Raw genomic sequence first — 25,665 nt, forward strand, 5'->3', positions numbered from 1 at the left:
ACAGGATATTTTTACAACATATGTTAACTAAATACAATCGTTAAAACAGTGCATCGTAGTGTGGCGCAATATACTATGAACAGCAACCATATTAAAATAAAACAACAACTACAGGATAATATAATCTATGTAATATTACTGGTGCTGGCACGCGTCGTTAGAATATATGTTAAATATAAATCAACTATTCACTGAAATAACTCGGTTAGTACTTCCTTGTGAAAGTACCAATATAGGTTTCGTATGTGCCAACAGGTGCTTGGGCTGTTATTGTGGCATGAATCTCTGATGTGGTGCCCGGCACGTTGACTGTGACGTCAGTGTGACGTGTAGTGTACAGATGCATGTAGTCGCTGTAGCCCATGCTGGAGCCCACACTGATGGTGTAGGTGACGTGTTTTTTCCTGGGATAAAACACATCTCCAAAGGATACCGTCACACTGTCCGAGCTCCAATGAACTAATGCGTTCCTTCCTGTGTGTATAAACATGAATGAAACTGATAGAGATGAATGTTATCATGTCTTCATCGTGTATAATGTGTAAATTCAAAATATTGTAAATTCATTCCATATTTTATTGTAATATTCTATTGTAAATGTATGTATGGTAATTTTCTTCAGTCAGAATACTTGTAAATTCTAAAAATGGAACCTGACAAGCTACTATCCCACGATTAGTGTTGGCACTCTGTGTAGTGACAGTTCAACAGTACCTGTCAGTTTTGGTGCTGAACTGTCTGTAGCCACTGAAGCTGATATTTCTTCACTGATTTGCTGGCGCATGTTTACAGCTCGAACCATAGCCGTATAGTTCTCCCCATCCTTCAGCTGCATGCTTGACATCTCACAGTGCCTCAAGGTGGTGTTCGTCCATACCTCAATGCCTGTTACCCGACACTGGTAGTGACTGACGGACTCCCGGTCTGGCCATGTCCACTGAAAAGCAAGAGAGGACATAATAGATTGTGGCACATCTTTCCCATGCTCGCTGTAGCTGTTCTGCACCACAAAGCCAACACTGCTACCAGCAGCCGATGGTGGTCTGAGGAGAATTTGTAGTTCGTCTGATGCGTCAAGCGAGCCCAATTCCACGTTGTTGGTGCACTGAATGTTCATGTACAGTCTGAGCCCATGGGATGGATGTGGAACAGGTATCTGGCATGATGTACCACTCTTGGAAGTAACCCAGCTATGGAGATCAGATGCCAGTCTCGTGTGACCTAAAAACACATATCACGTTTTCAGAACAATATGTTGTCATGACACATCTAGATAACATGGAATACTATGCACAGTGTTGGCATACACAAGTATATACATGGAATATATTACAACAAAAACTTTACCTAGAGCACACCAGCATGTATCAATTCCTGATTCATTGTCTTCAGCTGACCAGGATCCAGATGCGTGTGTTGTTTCAGAAGGTTTGCTACCAGAATAAACAAGTTGGACTTTTACATCTGATATTTTGGGTGGAGTATGGTCGAGCACAATAGGGTCAGAAAGATACTGCGTCCTCAGTCCTGCACCATTCTCAGCTATGACTGTTGTGTAAACTGGCGTCCCATGGGGTGCGGTGACCTCCACCAACTGGTGGAATCCAGCTTCTGCATGGCGAAGGGTCTGTAGCTGAAACCCTCCTGGTGTTGTACCAACTCCAATCTGTATGTTCTTTAAGCCGCTTTCAGGGTCCATCAACCTTGTGCAGATGCCTAGTAGTGAGGGCGTAAGTTGTCGTGTTGTTATTGCATCTGACCCTTGTGTTCTCTCTTTGTCTGTGCATAGCTCCATTTCTATATTTGCATCCTGGAAGGTTTCTACACTCTGAATAGTAACTTCTAAAACAGCTGAGACGGGCATAGTTTCTGCATCAAGTAGAAACTGGTATTCAGCACAGTGCAATGTGTGATTATATCTCAGAACAAATGGGATCTGGATGTGGATGCCACCCACTGAAAACAGAGCCTCTTCATGATTAAGATGATCACGCTGAATGGAAACCCTCACCCGATAATGTGAACCAGAGTCTCGAGGTAGAGCAACTTTAAATACATTCAGGAAACCAGATGGAAGATCATTGTTCTCATAGGTCAAGTTGGTGATTGTGATATTTGTGAAGTTATTACACACAAATCCATATGGAGGAGTCGCATCAGTTAACACTGGAAGGGATGTTACTTCGTTACTGAGATGTCCTGCAAAATCCTCTGCTACTACAGACGCTGTGTAATATTGTCCATGTTCGAGATTCAAGGCATCAAAGACAATGGAGTTCCTGAGTGTCACTGTGGTGTTAGTTACAGGTTTTGATGACTTGTCCTCCTTCAGGTGAACATGATACTGCTTCACACTTGAGTGATGGTCATGAAATCCATGCCATGAAACACCGAAGGATGAGTTCTCAGACTGTGTCAGTCTACTTCGATGATTTTCAGTGTTGAAGACGTGGCCACCAACTGGAATGTCTGCATCCACCACAAAACCATCTGAGATGACAGTGGCAGACATGTTTAGAGAGTTGATGGCGCGAATGCCCACGTAGTACTTGGTACCATGAGTCATATTTACCACCGGTAAGGAGATAACTGTGGTCAGGCCTACACTCTGATATGGCAACAGGTCTGTACCTGGATAAAATAAAAGCTGTTATAGAGATTACGAAAATAAACACGCATTTGATAATAAGAACGAAACTGCTATATTTCTCCAAAACGACCAGTATTTATTATTTACCAATCACATATTGAACTTACCATATTTAGTAACACCAGCCCAGACGCTGTATTCCTCGATGTTTGTTTGCGTTTCCTGGAACAATCCTTGCCAACAGGCAGTTATGTCACTTTGATTGCTGTGGAAGATGTCAAAGTCTCTGTTGCACGATGAATCTGAATCCTTTAGCGCTCTGCCTCTTTTCACAGAAGGAGGAGTGTGGTCGACTCTTATACTTGGGGATGTGAAGACTCTGTATTCCGAATCTGAGTACCAGGCCCTAATGTAGATTACATAGTCTTCTCCATGTTCAAGAGCTCGACCATATGGCAGACAGTGAACAGTTTCAGTCCTCTTTCCAACATCATACCAGGTACTTTCACCAGCTGTAAATATTCCAGCCCCAAATGGTTCGTTGAGCAGCCCCATACTCAATTCATATCGTTGTATGTCAAATGTTGTCTCCCAATGTCCAGCAATACAAGACAGAGAAGGTATAGCATAGAAGCCAGATTGGTTATGGGCTCCAGGATATATTCGGACATCCGGATGCTTGTGTGATGTACTATTAGACATATCGTGACAGTCTAGGGGTGTAGAAGGTGGATTACATTTCCGCCCAACCACAGCACATGTACAGTCGTCAGTGCAGTAGTGTGTGTCACATGAGTGGCGCTGTAGTTCAAGTATTCCTTCACGTCTAGTCTTGGTATTTGTTGCTACGACTGATACTGTAACTTTACCAACTGGACTCAGTAGAAGAGCAGAATTCTCAGCCCAAATAGATAAAACGATTTTCCCGCCATGAAGTGTCTGTGTTAGCTGGATTGTGCTTGACTGCTCTTTCACTGATGGGTCATGGTTGACTGTGATTGTATCATGTGTTAGTTCGGCGCCTTCATACGATGTTCCCACATTTATATGGTAGCATGAAATGTCTGATTCTGCATCTGAAAAGCCATACCAGGTCAGATTAACAAACGTTACTTCGGATCCATTGATGCTCATGGTTTGCCACGTTAGTGGTGGCTTAAAGCCTCCCAGTATAGGAGAAGTAGAATCAATCAGAATGTCTTTGCTGTGTGACGTTGTACACAACCCTGCCCCGTTACAGGAAGTCACCGACAGTTGATATTTATCTCCATTTCTAAGTCTCTTATCTTTCTGTAGAATAAGTAGGTGATTTGTCTGTGGTCCTAACGTAATCTGTTCTACTGCTACTGCTGACTCGTGGTATGTTTTAAAGGTAAGTATATGCTTATGTATCGGACTGCCATCGTCAATGAACTTCCACTTCGAATACAGGAGACTGTTGTCCCATTGTATAGTGATATTGTCGGGTCCATCTGGTGCTGTTGACATGAACACTGGTCTGTCGATGGCTTTTGGTGCAGTGTCATCAACTTCAAAACTGGGTGAGACAGCCTCGACAAACAGACCCACGGGATTGTATGCTCTTACTGTGACAAACAGAGGGACAGAAACCGGCAGGTGCAGCCCACTTGCCAAGTAGGAATCGGAGAGGGCTGTGTTGGTGAAATTCATAATGTCACAAGAATGTAATGTCTGTCCAATACAACACTCAAAGTGATGGATTCCTGTCTCTGCATCTTCAAAACCAACCCATTTACTGTGGACATATGATCTGCAATTAAATGATGTCATTTAAATATATAAATATATAATTTTAGTGTTGTGTCGGTCATAAGAATTCCAATAACGCTTGCCCCTGTGCATAAACGTGACTAATATGGGAAGACAACCAAACTGTCTTCTTTTATTCTAAAACATTCAAAGAATTTGCTTAAGTTTTTGCAATGTCAGAGAAGAACCAAGTTCAACTCGGTCAAAACATGTCATTTTTCAACTTTGTTCACCACAATCCAACCTCAACGAAAAACACAATTCCTTGATATATGGAACCATAGCTATATTTACATGTCTATCTTCAGAGATATCAATATCTATTTTTAGGACAATTTGTCAAAAATAAGAAAGCAAATGCCCTCTGAATTTCCGTGAAAAAACAATATGTGAAATCTATGTAACATTTGGGTGTAAGCCGCAAAGTCAAAAAGTAGACTTTGCCATGGGCACCAGTAGTGTCCTCATCCTTGCTGATCTGTTTTTTTATGCATAGGAATCGGAATTTTTACTCAGATCGTCAAAACAAGGTAATTTGGCCAAGAAGTATTACTGAATCCGGTTTCTGTTTACCAATGATCTGAAATCCTTAAATAACCATCAACCTCCCTGGACTAGAAATAAAGTAGTCAAGTGAGGCCTCCTCGTCCAGTTCATATTTACATCTATGTGTAGAGATTCAGAGTGACAAACACTCCCCAAGACTTTATGAGAGGAAGGATGATTTAAGCTTTCCATCATTCAACTTTTACTTTATGTGGAGCAATTTCGCAGCAGCTCCTCCAGCCTTTTACTTTTCATGTTCAATCGGGCATGCTCTTCCTACATTTAATCCAAATAGTGCCATACGTCCCTTTCTCAGAAGTTGTTTGATCAAGGTTACAACATTCAAGGACTCGGTAAAGCTTTTAAAAGGTGAACAATTAACTTGCCTTTGCATGTGTTTATGACAGTGCCATTCGTTTGGCTGGATACGTTCACCTTTTCGCAAATACCCGATACCATCACTTTTTGATAGTGATTTATGAACACATGCTCATGATATAGTCGGAAACGTACAATGGACTCTGCTTTTATAAGAACCTTCATAAATATATGCAAAGGGTTTTGTCACTTTTATTAACATTTGCAAATTGCGTTTGTAAAAAGATGTTTAGATAAGGAGGCTGATGCATCAGCCTTTGATGATATCCATGAGTGAATATATAGTTGACACAATACTTATTTTACTTGATACACTATAAATGTTTTCGAATCAATTCACCTGTGACCGTGATATTTGTTATTGGTGTCAGTGTGACCGACAATAACAACACCAGCTGCAGGAGAGGATCCATCCATAACAACGCCATCAGAAGATACAGTAACACAGATCCCTGCATTGTTACACGCCTCTACTGTGCTGTAATACTTCACTCCAGGGATGAAGGCATGTGTCCAGTTATAATCTGAAACACATTTCTATACATTTTACTTTCAACCTTTGATATGTCATGTGTTTTTACATGTAAACAGAAGCTATGTAATACAATAACAGTTAATTAGAACAACGTTGATGCTCTGTACTTACTTGTCCGAAGCCCAACAGACAGAAGAGGCTGGATATCCAAAACCCCAGGTGAAGTTCCTAGTCCTATTCTGTAGCCCTGGATCCCTGAGTGAGGGTCGTCAAATCCAGTCCAGTGGCAGCCTAATTCTGTTGTGCTTGTTTGATAGTCTACTTCGTCCTAAGAGAAATGACACATGACGAATTTTATTGACATGGTAAGAAACTGCATAAACAAACCAAGTGATGTTCCAGTCTCTGTCAAACGGAAAGGACAAAAGTAGAAACAAAAGGGAAGTGGCAATAAATCTACGTATCTGAATGTAATGCAGAATGTACCTCAATAGCATGTGGTGAAGTGAATGAAGTAAACGCCTATTCAATTTATCATTGGAGATGGGCTATAGTTTTCTTATTGACATGTGACACACTTAAACAGACAATCACCTCAATGCCATCATAGCCATCTCGAAGAACACCAGCATGTGGTTGGGAGTTGTCAATGATGAATGCCTTGGATGTGCAGAGAGATTGAAGCTGGGCATTGTTGGTGGCCTATAATTTATAGAAAGACAAAGAGAAATGTGCAGCAACAACGACCATGTTCAAGCTTCAACAATATGCTTTATAAAACTATTCTTACTGTTACCTTGATTCTAATTTCATAAAGAGTTCCCTCAATAAAGGTATCATCAATATGAATAATTGTAGATTTTGTTCCAGTGCCAAAATGTAGATGTAGCGTCTCTGTGTTGACTGGGGTGAACATATTTAGATGGAAGGACTCGATGCCACTTTCAGGGTCGTGGATATTTCTCCAGTGGATGTGAAGTGTCTTGGTCCCCAAAAACGTCTTGTGCGGGAACAGTCCTTCAACATGGATCTCACCACATACAGGAGGAGTAAGGTCGGCTATTATTTCAGGAGAAATACTCTCTGTCATATGACCGACATGATCTTCAGCTGAAAAAATCAGTTTGATGGATTAGTAGTTCTGCGTATACATGCACAAATGGTATAATGTTCCTGACTAAAGCTTATTCTAAAGTGACCTCTTATACAGTTTTATGAATTTCTGCATGATTGTCGAACTGTCAAATTTATTTTATTGTCGTATTGTTTCGCGAACATCTTTTATCATTACTATTAGATTGTGATTCATAAACACATACTTATGATAAAGGCATTATCATACAATGGGACCCGTAAAGATCCGGGGTAGAATGGGTCTTCAGCAACCCATGCATGCTGTGAAAGGTGACTATGCTTGTCGTACGAGGTGACGAACGGGATCGGGTTGTCAGGCTCGCTGACTTGGTTGATGCATGTCATCGATCCCAATCACTGGATATTTTGGTCGAGACTCGATAATTTACAGACCGCCGTAATATAGCTGGAATGTTGCTGAGTGCGGCGTTAAACAACAAACAAACAAACAAATCAAGGTATATGGCTATTATTTCCTTCAGTATAATCACCTTTGATGGTCACATAGTACACTTCCCCAGTTTTGATGGAAAGCCCCTCTGCTTGAAATGATGTGCGTTCACCAATCTTTGTCCATGGCTTGACATTTTGACCATGAGGATGGTTCCCTTCAAAGATAAGTTCAATTTTAAACTTTATTCAAATGCAAACAGACAACATAGAATAGAACTTTATTACACCACTATCATTCCCATTCATTGCATTCTCCCTTAGATGAAATATAAAACTGAGTATGTTTAAAATATTGCAACAGCTTCATACCTATTGCAATTGAATATGATTTTATGGCGTGGGCGTAGAAAACTCCATCTGGCTGCATGTCAGAGAATCCGGACCATGTGATGGACATATGTGAAGAATCTGTGACAAAGCCTGATACTGTGTTGGTTACACTGACAGAACCTGCTACAGGAGGAGTCCTGTCCATCACAAATCCATTTCCACAAATGGTAAAAGCCAATCTTGATTCCTTTTCCTTATTTCCACTGACATTGGCACAGATGTAATAGAATTCAGCATCGTCAAAGTCTATCCAGCCGAACCTGACAAATCCAGTTTGTGTAAATTTCCATGCCAGGCATGATTCATCCGAGTCACAGTCATACACTGGAACATGTTGAATTCCTCTCATGATGAACCATGTGATATTACGCCTAGCTGTATTGGTGATGACAGAACTCACTCTGTTGCTGCTGTTTATGAAGTCAACATCCAGCTCATGCAGCAGTTTTAACCTTGTGCCAAGACGTTCACTGTGGAGAATATCCTCGACATTAGCCAGACGTTGATCATCGGCTGGTAGTTCAAACAGTGCATGCTCACTGTAAGACTGAGCGTATGGGTTCAGTGTCAGCTCCACACATTTAGAACCAAACTGCCCAGATGGGCAGAACACTCGTACACAAGTAAACAGCTTTTGATATGAGTGGATTGGTAGCTTCAGGCATCTTGATGTCTGAAATCAGAAGAAATACTAAGTCAACAATTCAATATTAGCTTTTTCATAATGAGATATGACTTATGATTTATTGAATAGTCACAGATTGTTAAGATATGTCACGTGCATATGCATTGTGCACTGTTTGTTTGTAACTGAAATATCAATTATATATAATCAGACTTAATGCATATCTACCTTGACATTGAAAGAGGCAGGGTCGACTTGCATCCACGTTGTAACTGGACTGGAATCAGATTCTGACTTGACGATTGCCCACTGCAAGACGCAGCTCCGTGATATCTTTCGAGACTCTCTACACTCAAAACTTGCTACCTCAACAGATATGTTTGTACAATCTCCAGTTTCATCCTGTATTACAGATACAATATTCCCAATCTCTGGAATTCCAGATATCATCAAGCCATCAGACAACTCACCTGAGAGACAGATGAGTCCATAGCAAGGTGATATAGAAGCTAAATAATGCTGTCCAGTTTTCAGATTCAGATGAGTGAAATGTGCCGTACCCCTTCCTGCTTTAACCGTTGTTTCTCTGATGATGTTGACACAGGTTTCTGAAGTTTCATTGTTACATGTCCTTTGCAGTAGATGGAGATGGTAATGGGTGGCAAAATTCATGTATTCACCATTGACCCCCCAATGCAGTGTGTAGGATGCAGTTGAGACCTGGTAGTCAACATCTTGAACACATCTGTACACACGAATGTTTAAACTGCTTTCATTTGATAAACTCAGTTTGAAATTTGGATTTGTTGTAAGAGGAAAAAACTGTACTTGATAAGTTGAATTATCTATCACGTTGCTTCCAGTGGTGAATACATCGTCGGACAGAAATGTGAATCCTTTTAAGGTAGTGATATTTTTAACTACAGTGCTATAGTGAAGTCCAAGATGCAGTGGCTTGTCGAATGTAACGTTAACGATCATATGGTGAGGAAGGTTATGTAAATCAAGATCGTTAACCAACATCTCTTCATTCAGTTCACATGTCGGACCATCAAAAACAGAGATGGAATTTGGGGCATCTGCCACAATCATAAATCCATCTGACGATGAAACAGTCTCTCCACCTGAACATTTAGCTCTTATTGATGTGAAGTACCTTGCAAACAACTTGAGAGAGGATGAGTTAATGCAAGCAGTGAGGGTATCCATCCCAGTGACACCTGTAAACGATACCACATCATCCATACCAGCTGCTGACCCGATGCCGATCTCAAAGGTAACGTTCCTGTGATGCTTGAATCCAGACCAGTGAGCACAAGGAGAATACTGCTGGTGGAAGTCCACGTCTATCGAGGAGTCTACATCCGAAGGATCTACATCAACGACCACAGCTGGACCAGGAGGGAACAGCGATGGAAGACGGATTGAGTCAGTTCTTACAGTTGTGAAGTGGCCTGCTGAGTTGTAAACATACAACTCAAAGAGAAAAGGCTTACCGAGTTCTGAATCCTGGTGTTGCAGGGGAACCAGTGGATACTGAATACAGCCAGCATGTCCCTCAGCTTTACACATCTTACTTGCCCCAGAAGGACTCTGCAGTATTGATGTGACATAGTCCTGATCCATAACTGTAAAAAAAATCATACAACCTCTGTACTATGCAGTTATCAAATGACATATGACACATTTCACGGTTAGACACGGTTTCTTGCAGGTACATTCGATTTTTCAGTGCAACCAGAGAAGAACATTATATACACATATATGAATAGTAACTTGGAACATTTTGAAATTGAAACAGTATTCTTAAAACATTGCCAACAATGGTCAACATAGTGTATACTAAAAAACACTTATTAAAGTACTTAGTTAAATTTGATTTCTTCTAAAATGTTCTTGAAATTACTTATTGATGTTGTACATAGCCTCCTACCGTTTCAGTTCTCTTGGAACATGATCATAATCACTTTTGATGGTTTAAAGGAAAGTGCATTTGGTGGGTTTTTTCAAAACAGTGCAAAAATGATAGTCTGATCCTTTCTATTACTAAATCCAAATCACATTGTAGTCCTGAGCTAGTTACCTCAGCTTTTCAAAAGTTGAGTTTCTTCATTGTTTTCAATATTAAAACACAATGTGACCAAAGTGATATAAGTCATATGATGTTGCTAAATATTTCTCCAGATGTTTTTAGGTTAAAGCCAAAGTTAATGGACAGACAAACCATTGCAACAACACTGAAGCAATGTTGTGGCCATGTATGGGGGACAAATATAGTTAAGTCAAACTCTGCCCATATTTTGAGGTGTTGTTTGTTTGTTTGTTGTTTAACGCCACACTAAGTAATATTCAAGCTATATGACGACCATCTATAAATAATTGGGACTGGACCAGACAATCTAGTGATTGACATCATGAGCATCGATCCACGCAATAGGGATATGATGATATGCATCAACCTATTTTAAGATGTACATCCAAACCTGCACCTGATGCTTACCTGCTCGATATGTAACTGTGAATTGCTGATGTAGTTCTTCAGGATCAGAGAATGTGTCATTAGTCCAGGTGACTCTGACATGATCCCCAACTATCTCTGGTACAAGTGTCTTGTGTACATCTGGAGGGGTGTCATCTATCATCACAGGACCGAGTGTCGCCACTGACGAGACACCAGCCTTGTTTTCAGTCTTGATAAATATGTAAAACTCTGTCCCACTGTCAAAACCAGTTTCATGACTGTGGAAACTTGTTTTCCTATGGGTAGGTTTATAGTCGGCCAGATCTGGTTTGCTGTATGTGGACACATCATACCCAAACCCTATGAAGGAATCGCGAATCTGGCTTTCACTTTCAATTATGCTCCAGTTCAGAACAAGCTTGTGAAACGGCACATACATTACACTCTCATTCAGATATGGTAGATCCCTACACAGATTATCGGCTGTCTCATTGTTTATGTAACCTGCATGTACTATAGGAAAACACAAGTTCCTATCTGTGTTGTAATCATGACATCGTTCAAGGCACCGTGTCACCATTGGAAGCTTAGCCATTGTCATGTTAGAGTTGATTAGCCATATGTGATTACCAATACAATGGAGACTTGAAAGAGAAGCTGCCTGGTGGAGACTGATGTTTTCAATGATCGGGGGAGAGAGATCAAACGTGATGCCATCTGAGCACATAACAACAGATGGATCTAGAGCATTGTTAACGGCAACAAGTGAAGTAAAATATCTACCTTCTGTTGGGAAAACTAGGGATACACTTTCAGTTGTTGCTTTTTGAATGAGGTTATGACTGGCATTTGTTTGCTTCAATTCATGAATTGTAAGACATCTGTCTGCTAACCCTACGATGTAATACCGTATACCACTTTCATGATCTATGAAACCTTGCCAACTGATCAGTACATGTCTCTGACTGGTGTAATCTATGTCTGGACCGTCAATGCTTCCCTCTTGAACAACGCCAACCGCAGGAGGAGATTCATCAACCAGCACATCCAGGTGAGCAAAACTCTTTAGCATGGCCCCATTAGTTATGAAGAGGGTGAAGTAATACTCTCTGTTGTGTTGTCCTGTGTTGGTATTGTTGGCTTTAAGACTAGTGCTGCCTAAGTTCAGTGTATAATTCTGGAATTCACAAGGCCCAACAGATGGGCAGTAACAATCTGGCCCTCGTGGACAGTCATCCTGAAACCAAAAATACTAAGGGTAGCTTAGACGTGATACCAATTGTGTATTTTCGGATAAGCTGGATTAATAAACTATTTTGAAAATCGTGATATATATATTTGCTGGGCATTGAATAATCATTATACCGTATATTTAGGCAAGTTAACACAAATGTAATGACAGTGTTGTGTTGTACATTGTCTTCACTAACACCATTCTAAATCAGAAACAAATCAGTGTGTCCTGGCTACCAGGTTGATCAAACGTCGTCTGGTACGATGTATGAACATTGAGAATAATGAAAGGACAGTTATGTTTGTCCATTTGCATTAACACTTCTGATCTGCCTGCTTAAGAAAAGGCATGTACCATCCAAATAAGGCAATGTCGTTTTCATAAATATCAAACAAACTCAAGATAAAATGAATCCCAATAAAAAATTATGTTTGACAATATATTCCAGTTTGTTTCCAATTTCAATGACAAATATGTGTTACCTGATCATCTAGTTTCCTGACAGGAAGCGCCCCATTTCCGAGATCCGTTGCCGCATTAATTGTCCCAAGTGCCCATAGCACAGATGTGATCCCACTGTGGACATCCCATGCTCGAAACTGAAGAACCATCATCGAAAGATCTGTGTTGTTGTGGACGTATATCTGACTCGTTCCATCTCTCACCAGCCAGGTATCAGCAATATCAGCCACACTCCTGTCTATGTGCACCACAACAGACTCCACTATGGTGTTCAGCATAATGTCCTGAGCCTCAATCCAGACTTCATATGTCTCACCATCCATCAGATTCAGACTGAGACTCAAAGACTGGTTGGTAAAATCAGGAACGGATTCCCACGACGTGTTTGAACCATTGTTGAGACACCATTGGTACTTAAAACTGGTGATACCGTGGATATTCACTGTACCCATGACAGGTAAAATGCCTGTTACTTGATCATATACACCTGATATTGCATTGCTTGTGTCTGGTTTCACATGGCAAAAATAATCATTCGTTATGTAATGATCATTATGATAACGTTCGTTCCAATCTAACTGAATGTTCCCATGGTGAATTTGCCAAGTATATCTAGTGTCCATTGACGCAGACGTGACCCTCAATACTCTAGTTGTCCTAACCTCAAGTTTAGATGAATTATCATACAACACAAAACGTCGCGCAAATCTGATATTTCCAGCAACATCATGAACTTCCAAATATGCAACATACATGGCAGGTTCTATTGGGAGTGGGACTGTAATACTGACATTGTTTCCTGTCAGCTTGTCTGATGTGAATACATGTGTAGCAAAGTCCACAACCTGTGTGTTCAGATCCAGGTGTTTCATACCATAAACGTCCACCTTGTGGTACTTCACTCCTGAGGCATGTTCTGGTGCCCCATATTCTGTGTAGGGGTCAACCCATCCTGAAATTCCTAAAGTGATGTTAGGAGATCTAGTGGTTCTGGTGGATAAAAAGAGGGGACTAGCAGAGTGACATGGGAACCTTGAATCTGTTTTACAGTGAACAGGAGAAATACTGTCATACCTGAAGCAAATAGCTTTTGTTTTGAGAATGGGTGTGAAGGACTCTGTGTCTTGATGATTCCATGTCGAGGCCTGGTAATAAAATGCTCCTCCAGAGTAAATATTCATCACTGCACATAACCTGAAAGTATATGAACTTTATACAATGCCATTTTCACAATATCTGTGTGTGTGTGTGCGTGCGTGCGTATGGCCCACATTCAAGAAATACAGTGCCAATAATACAATGTGAAGCACATTGCATCGATTTTACGACTTCATGTCTTTGTTTATACGCATAATATACATAATATTGCAGACGTTTTAATAACTCATCCTGAGTTGCACACAATAATTTTATGAATTTATATATTGTTGGAAACTTCCAATACAATTCTGGCCAATAACTTAAGAAATATAAGTTTCTCTTCCCCATTGTACAAGTTTTGCCCTGTACTATTACAATTAAGCCATGGGGACGTTTTGACGTCATAATAATTCAGGGCAAACTTTATTGCTTTTCTAAGATGTCGAATTTAAGACTGACCTCGGGTTTTATTCAAGATGGTGTTAAAACGAAACCTGTAATGAGTGGTGCCCTAAATTTAAACTCCACGAGCAGGGCTAACTGATGGACCCTGTGCCTAATTGTATCTTTACGTTAAGAGACATATTTACGTTTTAAACACAATACAACATCACTAAAATTGTATGTTTTTTACTTAAATAGGTCAATTTCATTATGTAGTAAGAAGAATTTATAAATGGCTGTTTATATCTATTGTTTATATTTAAATGCTTCAATTTTACCATGTGATTCAAAACGTGCATTGTGGGGCCAAGCTAACACGTAAACATGGCCGAAGTTAGTTGTCGTTCATTATTGTGACTTTCTGCTGAAGAATGCACATTTGTTTCCGCCACTAATGTTATCAGACTGCAGCAACTGAGTTAGTGTGCGTCCCGGCGTGAAACGACGACCTAGGGCGTGATATGGCGTTTTGTTTTGTTTGACTGCTGTATAGTGTTGAATGCATTAAACGGAGCAACAGGCGTGCATGTGGTTATGACACTTTTCATGAAAGATAGCTCACTCCATTGTCCTGAGTGACATACATAATTCGTTGGGCACGTACCCCCGCCTAGGACAAAGAGTGTACAGTACAGACAGCGCCTTTGATCTTTTAGCGAAGTATTTTAGAAGTTAGCATCAAAATTAAGTGACGCGGCTTTTTGAGCATGTATAAGGAGGACACGTCTCTTTCAGTCACATGAATGTGACTCTTTCAGAGGTATTCACGCACACACGTCATATACAAGGACGATCGTGATTGAACACAAAGAAGCTAATGCATAGATTTTTCTGTTTCTTAATTTCAATTCCACAATGATGGCCCATAACAACCTTTAATAGTACATACTTAACACGCACACATTCAATGCATGTTGTCAAATTACTGTGATTATGTTCATATAACACCGCCACCGCTGATTTGTTCGGAATAACCAGACTGCGGGCAATACTGAATATGAGTTTTTTGTGGAATTGATAAGGATGTTATTTCTCAAAAGTATCATAAGTTACAATCGTCCCCCATGCACCAGCATGGTAGTGACACGTCAGTGACATATGAATCTGGCTATAAAGATTATCACATGTGTATTTTCTTTTTACCAATTGCATTTATAATGCTATTGCATCAGTAAGTAAGTCTAAGCCTAAGATAAACATTTAAGTAGTACCTGGTACCTTATCATTTCTAAAGAAAACTAACCGTTCTCCATTCTGTAGGGAAGAGCTTCCACTCAATACTCTTATGCAAGACATATGTGTTGAAGGTTCAGTTGATGAGAGGACCTTGGTACAGTCACCACCCCCTCTCAATGTGTTTGATGATAGAGTATGTTCCAAACCTTTGACAAATGCAAAAAAAGAGAAAAGGGTTATTAGGCAGGTAAAAGGATTCAAGTATTGGAGCAGACATTCTGTAAATCCAGTTAGGTCTTGAATGAACACACAATGCCATTGGAAAGTAGGCAAATGTAACAAATGTTATATTTGGGATAACACTGTCTTAGTTAAGTACATATTCTCGTTCTTTTTTAGGTTGAGTCCCGTTTGGGATTCGAACCCACACTGCCAGAGTGAGGCACCTAAGAAAGTGTTATCCCTTGGATGCATCCAACAGCCAATCGTTCACAACCGCATCCTACTATCACATGGAACAAGTTCAACCTGCTTTCGTTGTTGTATCCTTGACCAATCACGTTGCTGCCATTGTCTCACAGTTTGAGACCACTGACATCTATGTCACCATTCTACAACTGGTTCTGTGTGTCCGAATGTCTGCTGCATGTAACAACGCAAACACGAAAGTGGGCACTGATATGGGCACTGAACGGAAAAACGACGGATTTTGGGTGCATTCTAACCAGAGATAATGATGTTATATAGCTCCTCTCTTTTCTTAATTGGCATTGTCAGCCGAGTTACAGTAGCAGCCAACATTTCTTTTTCTCGAGCTTTAATGGCTAAGCTCTCGCGTGTCAGATTATATGCATTTTTACCGCGTGCTCGTAGCTTTTAGCGGATGTGCGGAATTCTACAATTCTGGGCACATCTTTAACTTCCTTTTCCTCGATTTTACCATTCTATGCGTACTCGATTTCTTGGATGGTTTGCGGCACATACTTGATGTAACACTGATAACGGTCATAATTTTTGTCTAAATCATTAGGAAGAGGAAAGACTGAATGAATTTTACTTTTGAGGACAAATATGTAAACAAATATGAAACAGCAACTGGATATCTTGCTGGCCATCTTTGTTCAATCGATTTTGTGGATGTGCTTAACTTCAACATATCTACAAACAGAAACTCTTTTCAACTGTTTATTCAGTTACAATAAGTGTAAGTATATTGTAAAAGAAATATTTTCATTTTCCAAGAGAACTTCAGCTGACATAAAGCTGCAGTTATCATGTCACTGTTTTAATTCAGTAAATAATATATATTATTTGTTCATCGATAACAGTTAAGATGAACATTGACTTGCGAATAACAGTAAGTGAGTGAGTGTGTTATACGCCACAGTCAGGCAAAGACTAACGCTGTCCGGTTAGATGACACACAATCTACCAGGTTGCCGATCCTCATTTAAGTTCCCTGGGGATATTCATGGTGACGAAAAGGTCAATGGATCTGAAAATTTTGTTATTACATTCATAGTTAATATGCTTTTTATGCCTCCAATCACCGTCCAGCTCAAGATCATTTTTTAAATCAATCCCCTACTCACACACTAATAACAAAATTCAAATGGATACCAGAACACTGCTCAGTTTAATGCTTTAATTATATATCTCTACTTGCCAAATCATTCTAGACTTTAGTTGGATTCTTTTTATTTAATTTATTCTCTTGTGTCGGGAAGACAGACATGTTGTCCATGCAAAATGTCTATGTAGTGGTCGCTTTTAATAGATTTGCGTGAGTTTGTAGCCATATTTGATTTTAGTCAAAGCGCTTCTATCAAGTTCCGTGTTTATGCCCATATAAACACAGTGTATAGCAAATACGTTCTTATGGACCCCATTCATCTAAAGACGCCTGCTTTGAAAGATCAAATCCCACGGGACTGACTTTAATTATGCAACATGGGTAACATGAAGCTCTGGTGCCATGGTGTCAGTATTAAACTCTGATGTATGTTGTTGGAAACTGGTGAAACCGAATGAAATGAGCCGTGAAACACTTGATGCACAATATCAGCTTACCAAACAGACTGTATTATATGTTCAGTTTTACTATGATATATATATATATATGTAATAATTTCGTTATAATTTTCATTATGTCTTGATTTCATTTACTTCATCAATATTCAGTTTTCCATTACAAAGCGCACCCGTGTTCTCGCGTTCACGTTGTTATGTTGGTTGTTTTTTTCTTTTTGTGCCAGGAAAATAACTTTCTGTTAACCGTATTCACTGGTGTGCAAGTGATTCTTCGTTGTTGGGATATTATGACTTTATTCATTACGTTTACTTGACATTGTGGTTGTCAGCATTCGGCTTTGTTCTTGCCTGCAAAGTGTGAAGATTTCATTGGTGAATGTTTATTCTTGATTATGATGAACCTAACATTGTCATTTGAAATTGTTGTTGTTCGATTTTGTAATTTTGTGACCATGTGAATTCGGTTTTTGGGATCACTTTGTGTGACTTTTGGTTTGAGTACTATAGAGTACTGGGCGTTTGAAACAAATTCAGGTAGAAATTTACTGTGAGTGTAAAGCAGCAAAGAATGAAGTTTGACTCTGTATAGAAGTTTAATCTGCACATCAATTCACAATATCCCTTCACAAACATTGCAGTAATACTCACTGAGACATTTTAAATCGTCTGATTCAAATTGATGTCATTAATAAAGACTTGTTGGTTTTTACACAACAGTCTTTTCCAGCATTGATACATATGTTTACTTCATGTGTTTATTTTCGTTTCTGATGCCTGAGAAAGTATTTGTTGATTTATTCTACTTGTTTATCACCCTTTCAGCTATGGCTACTGGCGGCAAAGCGGACTGGAAGGCTCGAAGGAGGAAGAGGGGCAAATTGGCAGTGGGGATCTCCAGAAAATGATCAGGTTTATGGAAACATATGGCTACCATGTGCTTCCACCAAGTCATTCCTTTTCTTCTTCCCCTCCTCGTGCACATTACATGCAGCTGGAGATATTGTGATCCATACACAGGATGGAATATGTTCCCCTGAAAAGTGCTGCGTCATCACCATGCGCAGTGTATCGAAATCCCATCTCTTGGAGGGCAATAGTTAGTGTAGTTAATATTATTTGTATCTTTAATTCCTCCCAAATTCTACTAAAAGTCAGAGTTATCTTCTGCTCATAAAGCTTGTATACTATACGCCTAATCAACCTGTATCAAAGCTGTCTTAATATCCTTTTACATCCCAGTTTTGTTTTTGAGACCACCCCTTTACCTGTTTTGTTTTATTTATCATACAGTAGACTTGATGGTATGAACTGAAAACCATATAGCTTGGGCAGTTTGGTAAATCTAAATTAATAAATGTTTTCCCTCTACCTCTCTAAAGTGTAAAGAACTTGTATACATTTCCCAATACAGAATCCATATCGTGTACCATAGTTATGGCGATGCAAGTGTAATGTAACATGCATCATGGGAGCAATGTTAACAAACCAAACGCAGCGTCATTTTGTCATTTCAGAAAATGCACATATAGAATTTTCTCAAAATGATTTTTGTGTGGATGTTTTATTAAGACTACATTATTATCATTATAACGGAGCCACGTGCACATATTTCTGTTGTCAGTTTCAGATTGCCATCTTTGGACTTAGAATGAATGTAAACTTCCTGTTTTTGTTCGAATTTGTCTCCTGTAAACTTGTCGATATGACTCCTTGTGACTGAAATACTTAAAAACCACAGGTAGGTCGATAGGAGGTTACTGGATATTTCAATAACAACAGTCTGTGAAAAATTATATCTTTTTTTAACAGGCAAAAAGAAGTTTTCTTGCATTTCCGACAGTACTTTAGGATGGTTGGTCCACGTGTAGAGGCTAATGTCTTTGTTAATGGCAGGGAATAATTGATCATGCTTGATACTTTTGCAGAAACGTTCTGTCATGAGCACATGAATGGGTGGTCATCTTGGGGTCAACAGGACACTCGGTAAAATTCAGCAATCCTAATTTTTAAACTAATCCTATCTCACACTATGCATTTCTCTTTCTTCTTTCGATTCTGAGTGGAAACGTATCTGAAATAAAAGTTTCGAGCTTCAAAAATTTATTAACCCTGTCATACCTCACATCGCCATGGTCACCTCCCAGATCTGGGTCATGTGTGCTATGCATGCTGGTTGACCTTCTTGCACTGATCACGTGTCTATCCCAGTCAACTCATTCTCTTTCAAATCGCCATGCAGTGGTGACGTGTTGTTATTACAGGAATCCATTTTGGGGTTTTCTTTTTCGCTTGCAAGCGATCTTCATTTTTTGTCGTCTAATTGCCTGCAAATTTACTTATATCCCTGTTTGGGATAGTTATTCTTCATAATGGACGAGCAGTCCACACGGAGACCTGTCTGCACTTTGTGCCGACGTGTTTTCTCTCCGTCTGACCCTCATCCCCAATGTTCAGATTGTCGTGGATTATGCAGCTTTTAGAGCGTTGTGAGCTCTGCTCCGATCTACCAGATGAATCCTTCAAACTGTACCTGCATAAATGTCGGCGTCGGGTGTCAGATTGTCTCTCTAAGACCGCAGAAAAATCCACGAAAGTCAAGAAAACACCGATCAAGAAAGCGAGATCGGCCCGATCACCCTCACCTGTGGGCCAGAATACTAGGGATCAAACTGGTCCCATGATCTCGTTAGACGATGAGGAAGTCTCTGACTCTTTGCTCACAGACGACATGTCTAAGGTATCCAAGAATCCACATTCAAAGCCGAACCTACCGTCCACATCCCGAGACTCGGACATTCGACGAGTCCTCCCGTTAGACACGAGTGTGGATGACGGGCTTACGTCAGCCAACGTATCGAACCCGACCAAGGTTCGTACTTTCGACTCATCATGTTCTACGACTAACATGGAGCTCGCTCATGTTTTACCTTCGGAGAGAACACATAGTACTGGTACCTCGGTCAACCCTATAAGTTCGGTCCGTTCGAAATCTCCCATACGACGATTTTTGCAGGATTGATCCTCTTAAGACCGACTCATCGGATGAAGGCTCACGAACCTCCCATTCCTGAGATGATTCACAAGACGATAGACATTCGTCCCATGATCGACTAGCATCGACAGTCAGTGCACTATATTCAGTGCAATCATCGGGGGATCGCAATTCAGACTGGGACAAATGGACTTCTCACTCTTGACACCGAGATGATTCACCGAACATTCCACCATCGAAGGTTCCTCGTACTTCCGAACCTCGAACCTCCGAACCTCGAACCTACGAACATTGGGCCTCCGAACCTCGAACCTTGAACCCTGAACCTCGATCCTCGACCCATCACGTCTAGGCTCGGAGGTTGAACACTACAACTAGTTTATTAGCCATCTATCCTACATGTCTCGATCTTCTCCTTCACTCATCCATCCGCAGTTTCAACCAAGAGATTACCCTCACACTTTTGATTTTCATCAACGTGGAACACTACTTCATAAAGTGCCTACGCACATGAGTGTCATTACATTACATCCATCCCTATTTATTATAAACACTTGTCATGATTGTTGGTGTTTATTGTATTCATTCGGGCTTCCCAGACTGAGTATCCGGTTGGAGGGTATAATCACTCGTCTATAGAGACCTTGGTCTTCAACTTGAAGTCGTCCTTAGACGCGGCCGATTTTGGTGTCCCGATCCCTTATTTCAAACACCTCTACTTTAGGTATGTGGGTTGAGTAACGGATTGATAATCCTTTTGTGGATTTTTTTTATCGTTTCCTCTTCTCGTTGTTTACCCATCGATTCAATCACAGAGATGATTGAGGGTTTGACGAAGCGATAAAAGAGATGCCGAGCGGGTCCAACCTATCGTCCTCTGGAGATAGGAATACCCCGTCTTGTAGATTCGACGACTGGATGTATACTCTATACTAGCGATTAGGCTTCCTTACGTTTGAACATGTTACACATATTGTACCCGACTTATTGTGTTTCAGTTGTTCGTGTATTAGGATCTCAACATTCTTTGAGAGTGTTCTTCTTATCCTGTCTACAAGTTGTTGGTTTTTTTTGGTTTTTTGTCTTACGACACTTAACTGTGTTACTGTATTAAGTATTGTACCACTGTTAAGTTCCAGCTTCCTCGTAAATATCCTACGGTTGTGATCTATAGACAAGGGAGTTGCGCCCCACCATCCAACCGTGGAATAAAATGCATAGTGTGAGATAGGATAAGTTTAAAAATTTGAAAATTTCATTATAAATTGTATATTTATATACTTATCCTATCTCACACGTTATATGCCCACCCGTCCATCACCACATCGCAATTCCTTAGTCTATATGCTCTTGAAAGAGAATGAGTTGACTGGGATAGACACGTGATCAGTGCAAGAAGGTCAACCGGCATGCATAGCGCGCATGACCCAGATCTGGGAGGTGACCATGGCGATGTGAGGTATGACAGGGTTAATTAACTTTAGAAGCTGGAAACTTTTATTTCAGATACGTTTCCACTCAGAATCGAAAGAAGAAAGAGAAATGCATAGTGTGAGATAGGATAAGTATATAAAAATACAATTTATAATAAAATTTTCAATTACTGGATGGGTTTGAAACAAGATGTCCGAAAGTACTACAGTCAATGTAACAAATGTGTTGCGCGTAAACGACCTGGGAAGCGTCGAGCGCACATGGAGTATGTCACTGGCTCTCCAATGGAGCAACTCAAGACCAACATAATGGGTCCAACAGATCACACCCAGTCAGGCAATTGGTTTATCCTAGTCGTTTCCGATGCCTTCACAAAATGGACTGAAGCATATGCAGTGCCTAATACAGAGGCTAAGACAATTGCAAAGAAAATTGTAGAAGAATGGGTGTGCCGCTTTGGTGCTCCGGCAATCTTGCAGTGACCAGGGGAGACAGTATGAAGCCAATCTGTTTCAGCAAATATGCAAACTTCTGGGATTGGTGAAAACCAGAACAACAGCTCTCCGCCCACAAGCAAATGGCCATGTAGAGCAGTTCAACCGTACGTTGAGCGCTATGCTCTGCCCTACGTCATGGCTGCTTATAGATCCGCTAGGCATGAGTCTATGGGATATACACCAAATAAGTTGGTCTTGGGCAGAGAGGTTCGACTCTCAGTTCATTTGATGACAGATAATCCAAACTCTGTTGCTATGGAAACAGAGGAATACTACAAGAATTGCAAGATCACTTTGTGCAAGGTTTCTCAAACGCTCGCTGTCAAATGAGGCAATTCTTCCTAGATACGGAAAAAATGCTATGACATTAGATCAAAACAATCAGACTTAAAAGTTGGTCAACCTTTTTGGTTGTACAACCCACATAGAAAGCTACCTGGCAATTCAAGTCGTAAATTTGTTTCTTGCTGGATGAAAGGTTTAGTCATCATGAAGAAAATTGATGATGTGACCTTCTGGATCCAAGACGGACCAAATAATTCTCCCTGTCAGGTACATGTAGATCGGCTCCTACTCTATGACGGTTTAGATCTACCAACATTGTGGGACATCTCAGTGAACTTTATAACACTATCTTCTTTGTAGATTGCGTGGATCTGAAACATAAAACAGTTATTACTATGGGATTCTGGGACCTTGTTATCCCACAGACGGTCGCAAATTGCTGCTGACCTATCTCCCATCTCCTCTCTGTCAAGAATTTCAATATGATCATCAGGTGTAGTGAAATCTTTTAGATACTTTTGGAGACAGATTTAAAATCAGTGCTTGTTAGAAGCTTTCTGCATCATTTGTGGCAAAGGTGGTATACTATTAGCTAGTGAATCGGATGGTGACAATAGAATCAATTGGTGATGGACCAACCTCTGGGTCACTGGAAGTTACATATTGTTGAGGAATCAATGGGTTTTTCACAGGATCTAATCGTTATGGTCAACCTACAGATTACGGTCAAAGAGGAGGAGTTTCGTCCGGGAATGGCTTGCCCTGTTGGTCGATGAAGAGGACACTCGAGGAGCACTGGAGGAGTTAACCACAGGGTGCAGAGAAGGTGTTTTCCTGCCCTCTACCCGGATGCCACACATCAAAGACAAGCCCTCAAATTTCATCACTTTCCAATCTAACGTCATTACGGCGGAAGTGGAGAAGCGCAGCTCTGAGGCCAAGGTCACCATTGTCAAAAATCATGACTTCATTGACCCAGGAAACTCTATTATAAATATAGATAGATGTAATGTAATGAAAATCTGGTTATACATCTCCCTATCTGCGCAGGTGTGTCTTGGAGATCTGTTGTGCAAGTACCAAGGGTCCAAACTGGTGAAGGCTTTGAACGTCCGTCACTGAGATGTCTCGGAGGTAATGGGATGCGAACATGGTATCGGATTTCCAAAACCATCCCTCCATAATTGCGGTCAAGGAGAAATTACTATGAAGTGCCATGGCGAAAGCGACAGCACAGGTTTCGTGAGGATAAGATGTGACTGGAGCAGGTAGGCCAGCGAAGGTGTAGGCTCGAAGGATCACTGAGCGTATCCAAAATGAGATCTTGGTACGGGATACTTCCATAGCAGCTGCCGCAGAGAGCGGGATGAATTAACTCTTATGTAATTGACAAAGTGGTTTGCCCCCAAGTTTAGATCCCAAGTTGGTGGTCGTAAACGTGATATTTGGTCTGCCAACTTGTACGATCTGATCAATGATTGTAGAAATCTTAGTGCCCGTTGTAGTTACGATGACAGAATTGACAACAGCTAAATAGGTAGCTAGAGTCAAAACCTTTTAGTTTATGAGATGATGAAAGATAGTGAAGGTATTCAGCAATTTGTTGTGGGGATGCTGTGGCAGTTGTGGAAATGTCATGTGAATTACAAAACGATTCAAATGCCTTCCATTTATGGTCATAAAGTGCTTTAGTAGATGACCTGTGCGCCCCCGCAATGGTCTTGGCCACTCGTTCAGAATAACCCTTAGCTATCAATGATTTCTGTAAATGCGCCAAACGCATAGATTGAGGGTTTTTAGCGATGGATGACGGAGCTGAGAGTGTGGTTGATCCTGAAGATCGTCCCTTAGAGGTAGATGATAAAACTTTCTGTCTGCAAGACGAGTGAGCGTTATGAACCAACTGCATGCAAGTGTTGGCCAAAGGTAGAGTGAGGCGATAAGGTCGTTGATATCTTCTGTAGAACCCAATGCAGAATGCCGGTTGGGGGAAAGCCGAAAGCGTGTAGTCCTTCCCATGGGATTGCTAACGCATCGTGGTCCCAGGCTAGGGGGTCTGGGATAGGAGATACGAATCAGGATAGCTGAGTATTGAGGCAGGTTGCGAAGAGGTCGACGTCTGGGCACGGAAATAACTGGCAAATCCACTGAAAAATCACGCCATTCCGTGGGAGATGGTTTGTCGGGTTGGGAGAGGGAGTCGGCTATATGACGTTGGCGACTGCGGGAATATGTCTTGCTCGAACTTGAATGTTGAGTGAGCCGATCAGTTTGAAGAAGTCGAGTGCTAGAGATAGAAGTGACACTGACTTGGTGCATCCCATCTTGTTTATGTACCACACGACTGATAGGTTGTCTGACTGAATCATTAGTGTGGAGGACTGAAGGAGTCTTGACCAATGAGACACTGCCAGAATCGCTGCTTTGAATTCCAGATCGTTGATGTGAAGCTGTCTTTCTTCTAATGACCACCGCCCTGCTACGTGTAGGTCTGGGCAATGAGCTCCCCATCCGACGGTTGAGGCGTTGACGAAAAGGTGGAGGGTCGGGGTGAATGGTTTCAAGGAGACTTCTTCACAGACATTTGATGGAGTTAACCACCATTTGAGGTGTGGGTGTAGATGGTTCGGAAGAGATATTAGGACCTGACAATCGTCGTTCTGAAGGAAGGGCTTGAGGAAGCACTGGATTGGCCGTAAGTGAAGTTGACCTCTCTTATTGAGGGCTTGTGCTTGATGTAAGGAGACCGAGAAGTTGTTGCCATTGACTTAAGGAAAGTGGCTTTTTGAGTGCGAATGGAACAAGGCATTGGATTTTCTCCCAACGATCTTGGGGTACAAACATCTTGACTCGTGTCAAAGAGGGCTCCGATGAACTGGAGACGTTGTGTTGGAATGGTTTTGGCCTTTTTTGGTTTGATGATCCAACCTAGTTGATGAAGTAGGCATTGAGAGAAATCGAGATGATGAAGTAGAGTGTTCAAATCCTTGTTGGCTTGAATGCAGTCGTCGATGTACGTTTCGAAGACGATGGCTCGAGTGTGTAGGAACTTGACGATTTGTTTTGTGAGGCGAGTAAATAGCCACGGGGCTGAAGAAATTCCAAATGGGAGCACATTAGTAGTGTTGGCCTAGGAACACAAACTGAAGAAAATGGCGGTGCTCTGGCAAGATAGGGACGTGTAAGTACGCGTCTTGTATATCTAGGC

At 40.9% G+C, this 25,665-nt stretch overlaps 1 protein-coding gene across 1 annotated transcript in view; it reads right to left on the reverse strand.

Moving 5' to 3' along the window:
- Positions 1-205: 205 nt before the first annotated feature.
- The window catches only part of LOC139443840 (uncharacterized), a 31,267-nt gene continuing 5,807 nt past the window's right edge, over positions 206-25,665 (reverse strand). The window contains exons 4-17 of the mRNA XM_071224742.1: positions 15,286-15,424; positions 12,479-13,652; positions 10,802-11,999; positions 8,530-9,929; positions 7,656-8,349; positions 7,385-7,501; positions 6,556-6,869; positions 6,354-6,461; positions 5,931-6,087; positions 5,625-5,808; positions 2,758-4,361; positions 1,348-2,631; positions 715-1,221; positions 206-474 (exon numbers count right to left, since the gene is read on the reverse strand). Coding sequence (XP_071080843.1) covers positions 206-474; positions 715-1,221; positions 1,348-2,631; positions 2,758-4,361; positions 5,625-5,808; positions 5,931-6,087; positions 6,354-6,461; positions 6,556-6,869; positions 7,385-7,501; positions 7,656-8,349; positions 8,530-9,929; positions 10,802-11,999; positions 12,479-13,652; positions 15,286-15,424 — 9,149 coding nt within the window. The remainder of the gene's footprint in view (positions 475-714; positions 1,222-1,347; positions 2,632-2,757; positions 4,362-5,624; positions 5,809-5,930; positions 6,088-6,353; positions 6,462-6,555; positions 6,870-7,384; positions 7,502-7,655; positions 8,350-8,529; positions 9,930-10,801; positions 12,000-12,478; positions 13,653-15,285; positions 15,425-25,665) is intronic.

The sequence above is a fragment of the Haliotis cracherodii genome, unplaced genomic scaffold, assembly GCF_022045235.1.
Source record: "Haliotis cracherodii isolate W230 unplaced genomic scaffold, xgHalCrac1.p SCAF_5, whole genome shotgun sequence".
In the NCBI taxonomy this organism is placed as follows: Eukaryota; Metazoa; Mollusca; class Gastropoda; order Lepetellida; family Haliotidae; genus Haliotis; species Haliotis cracherodii.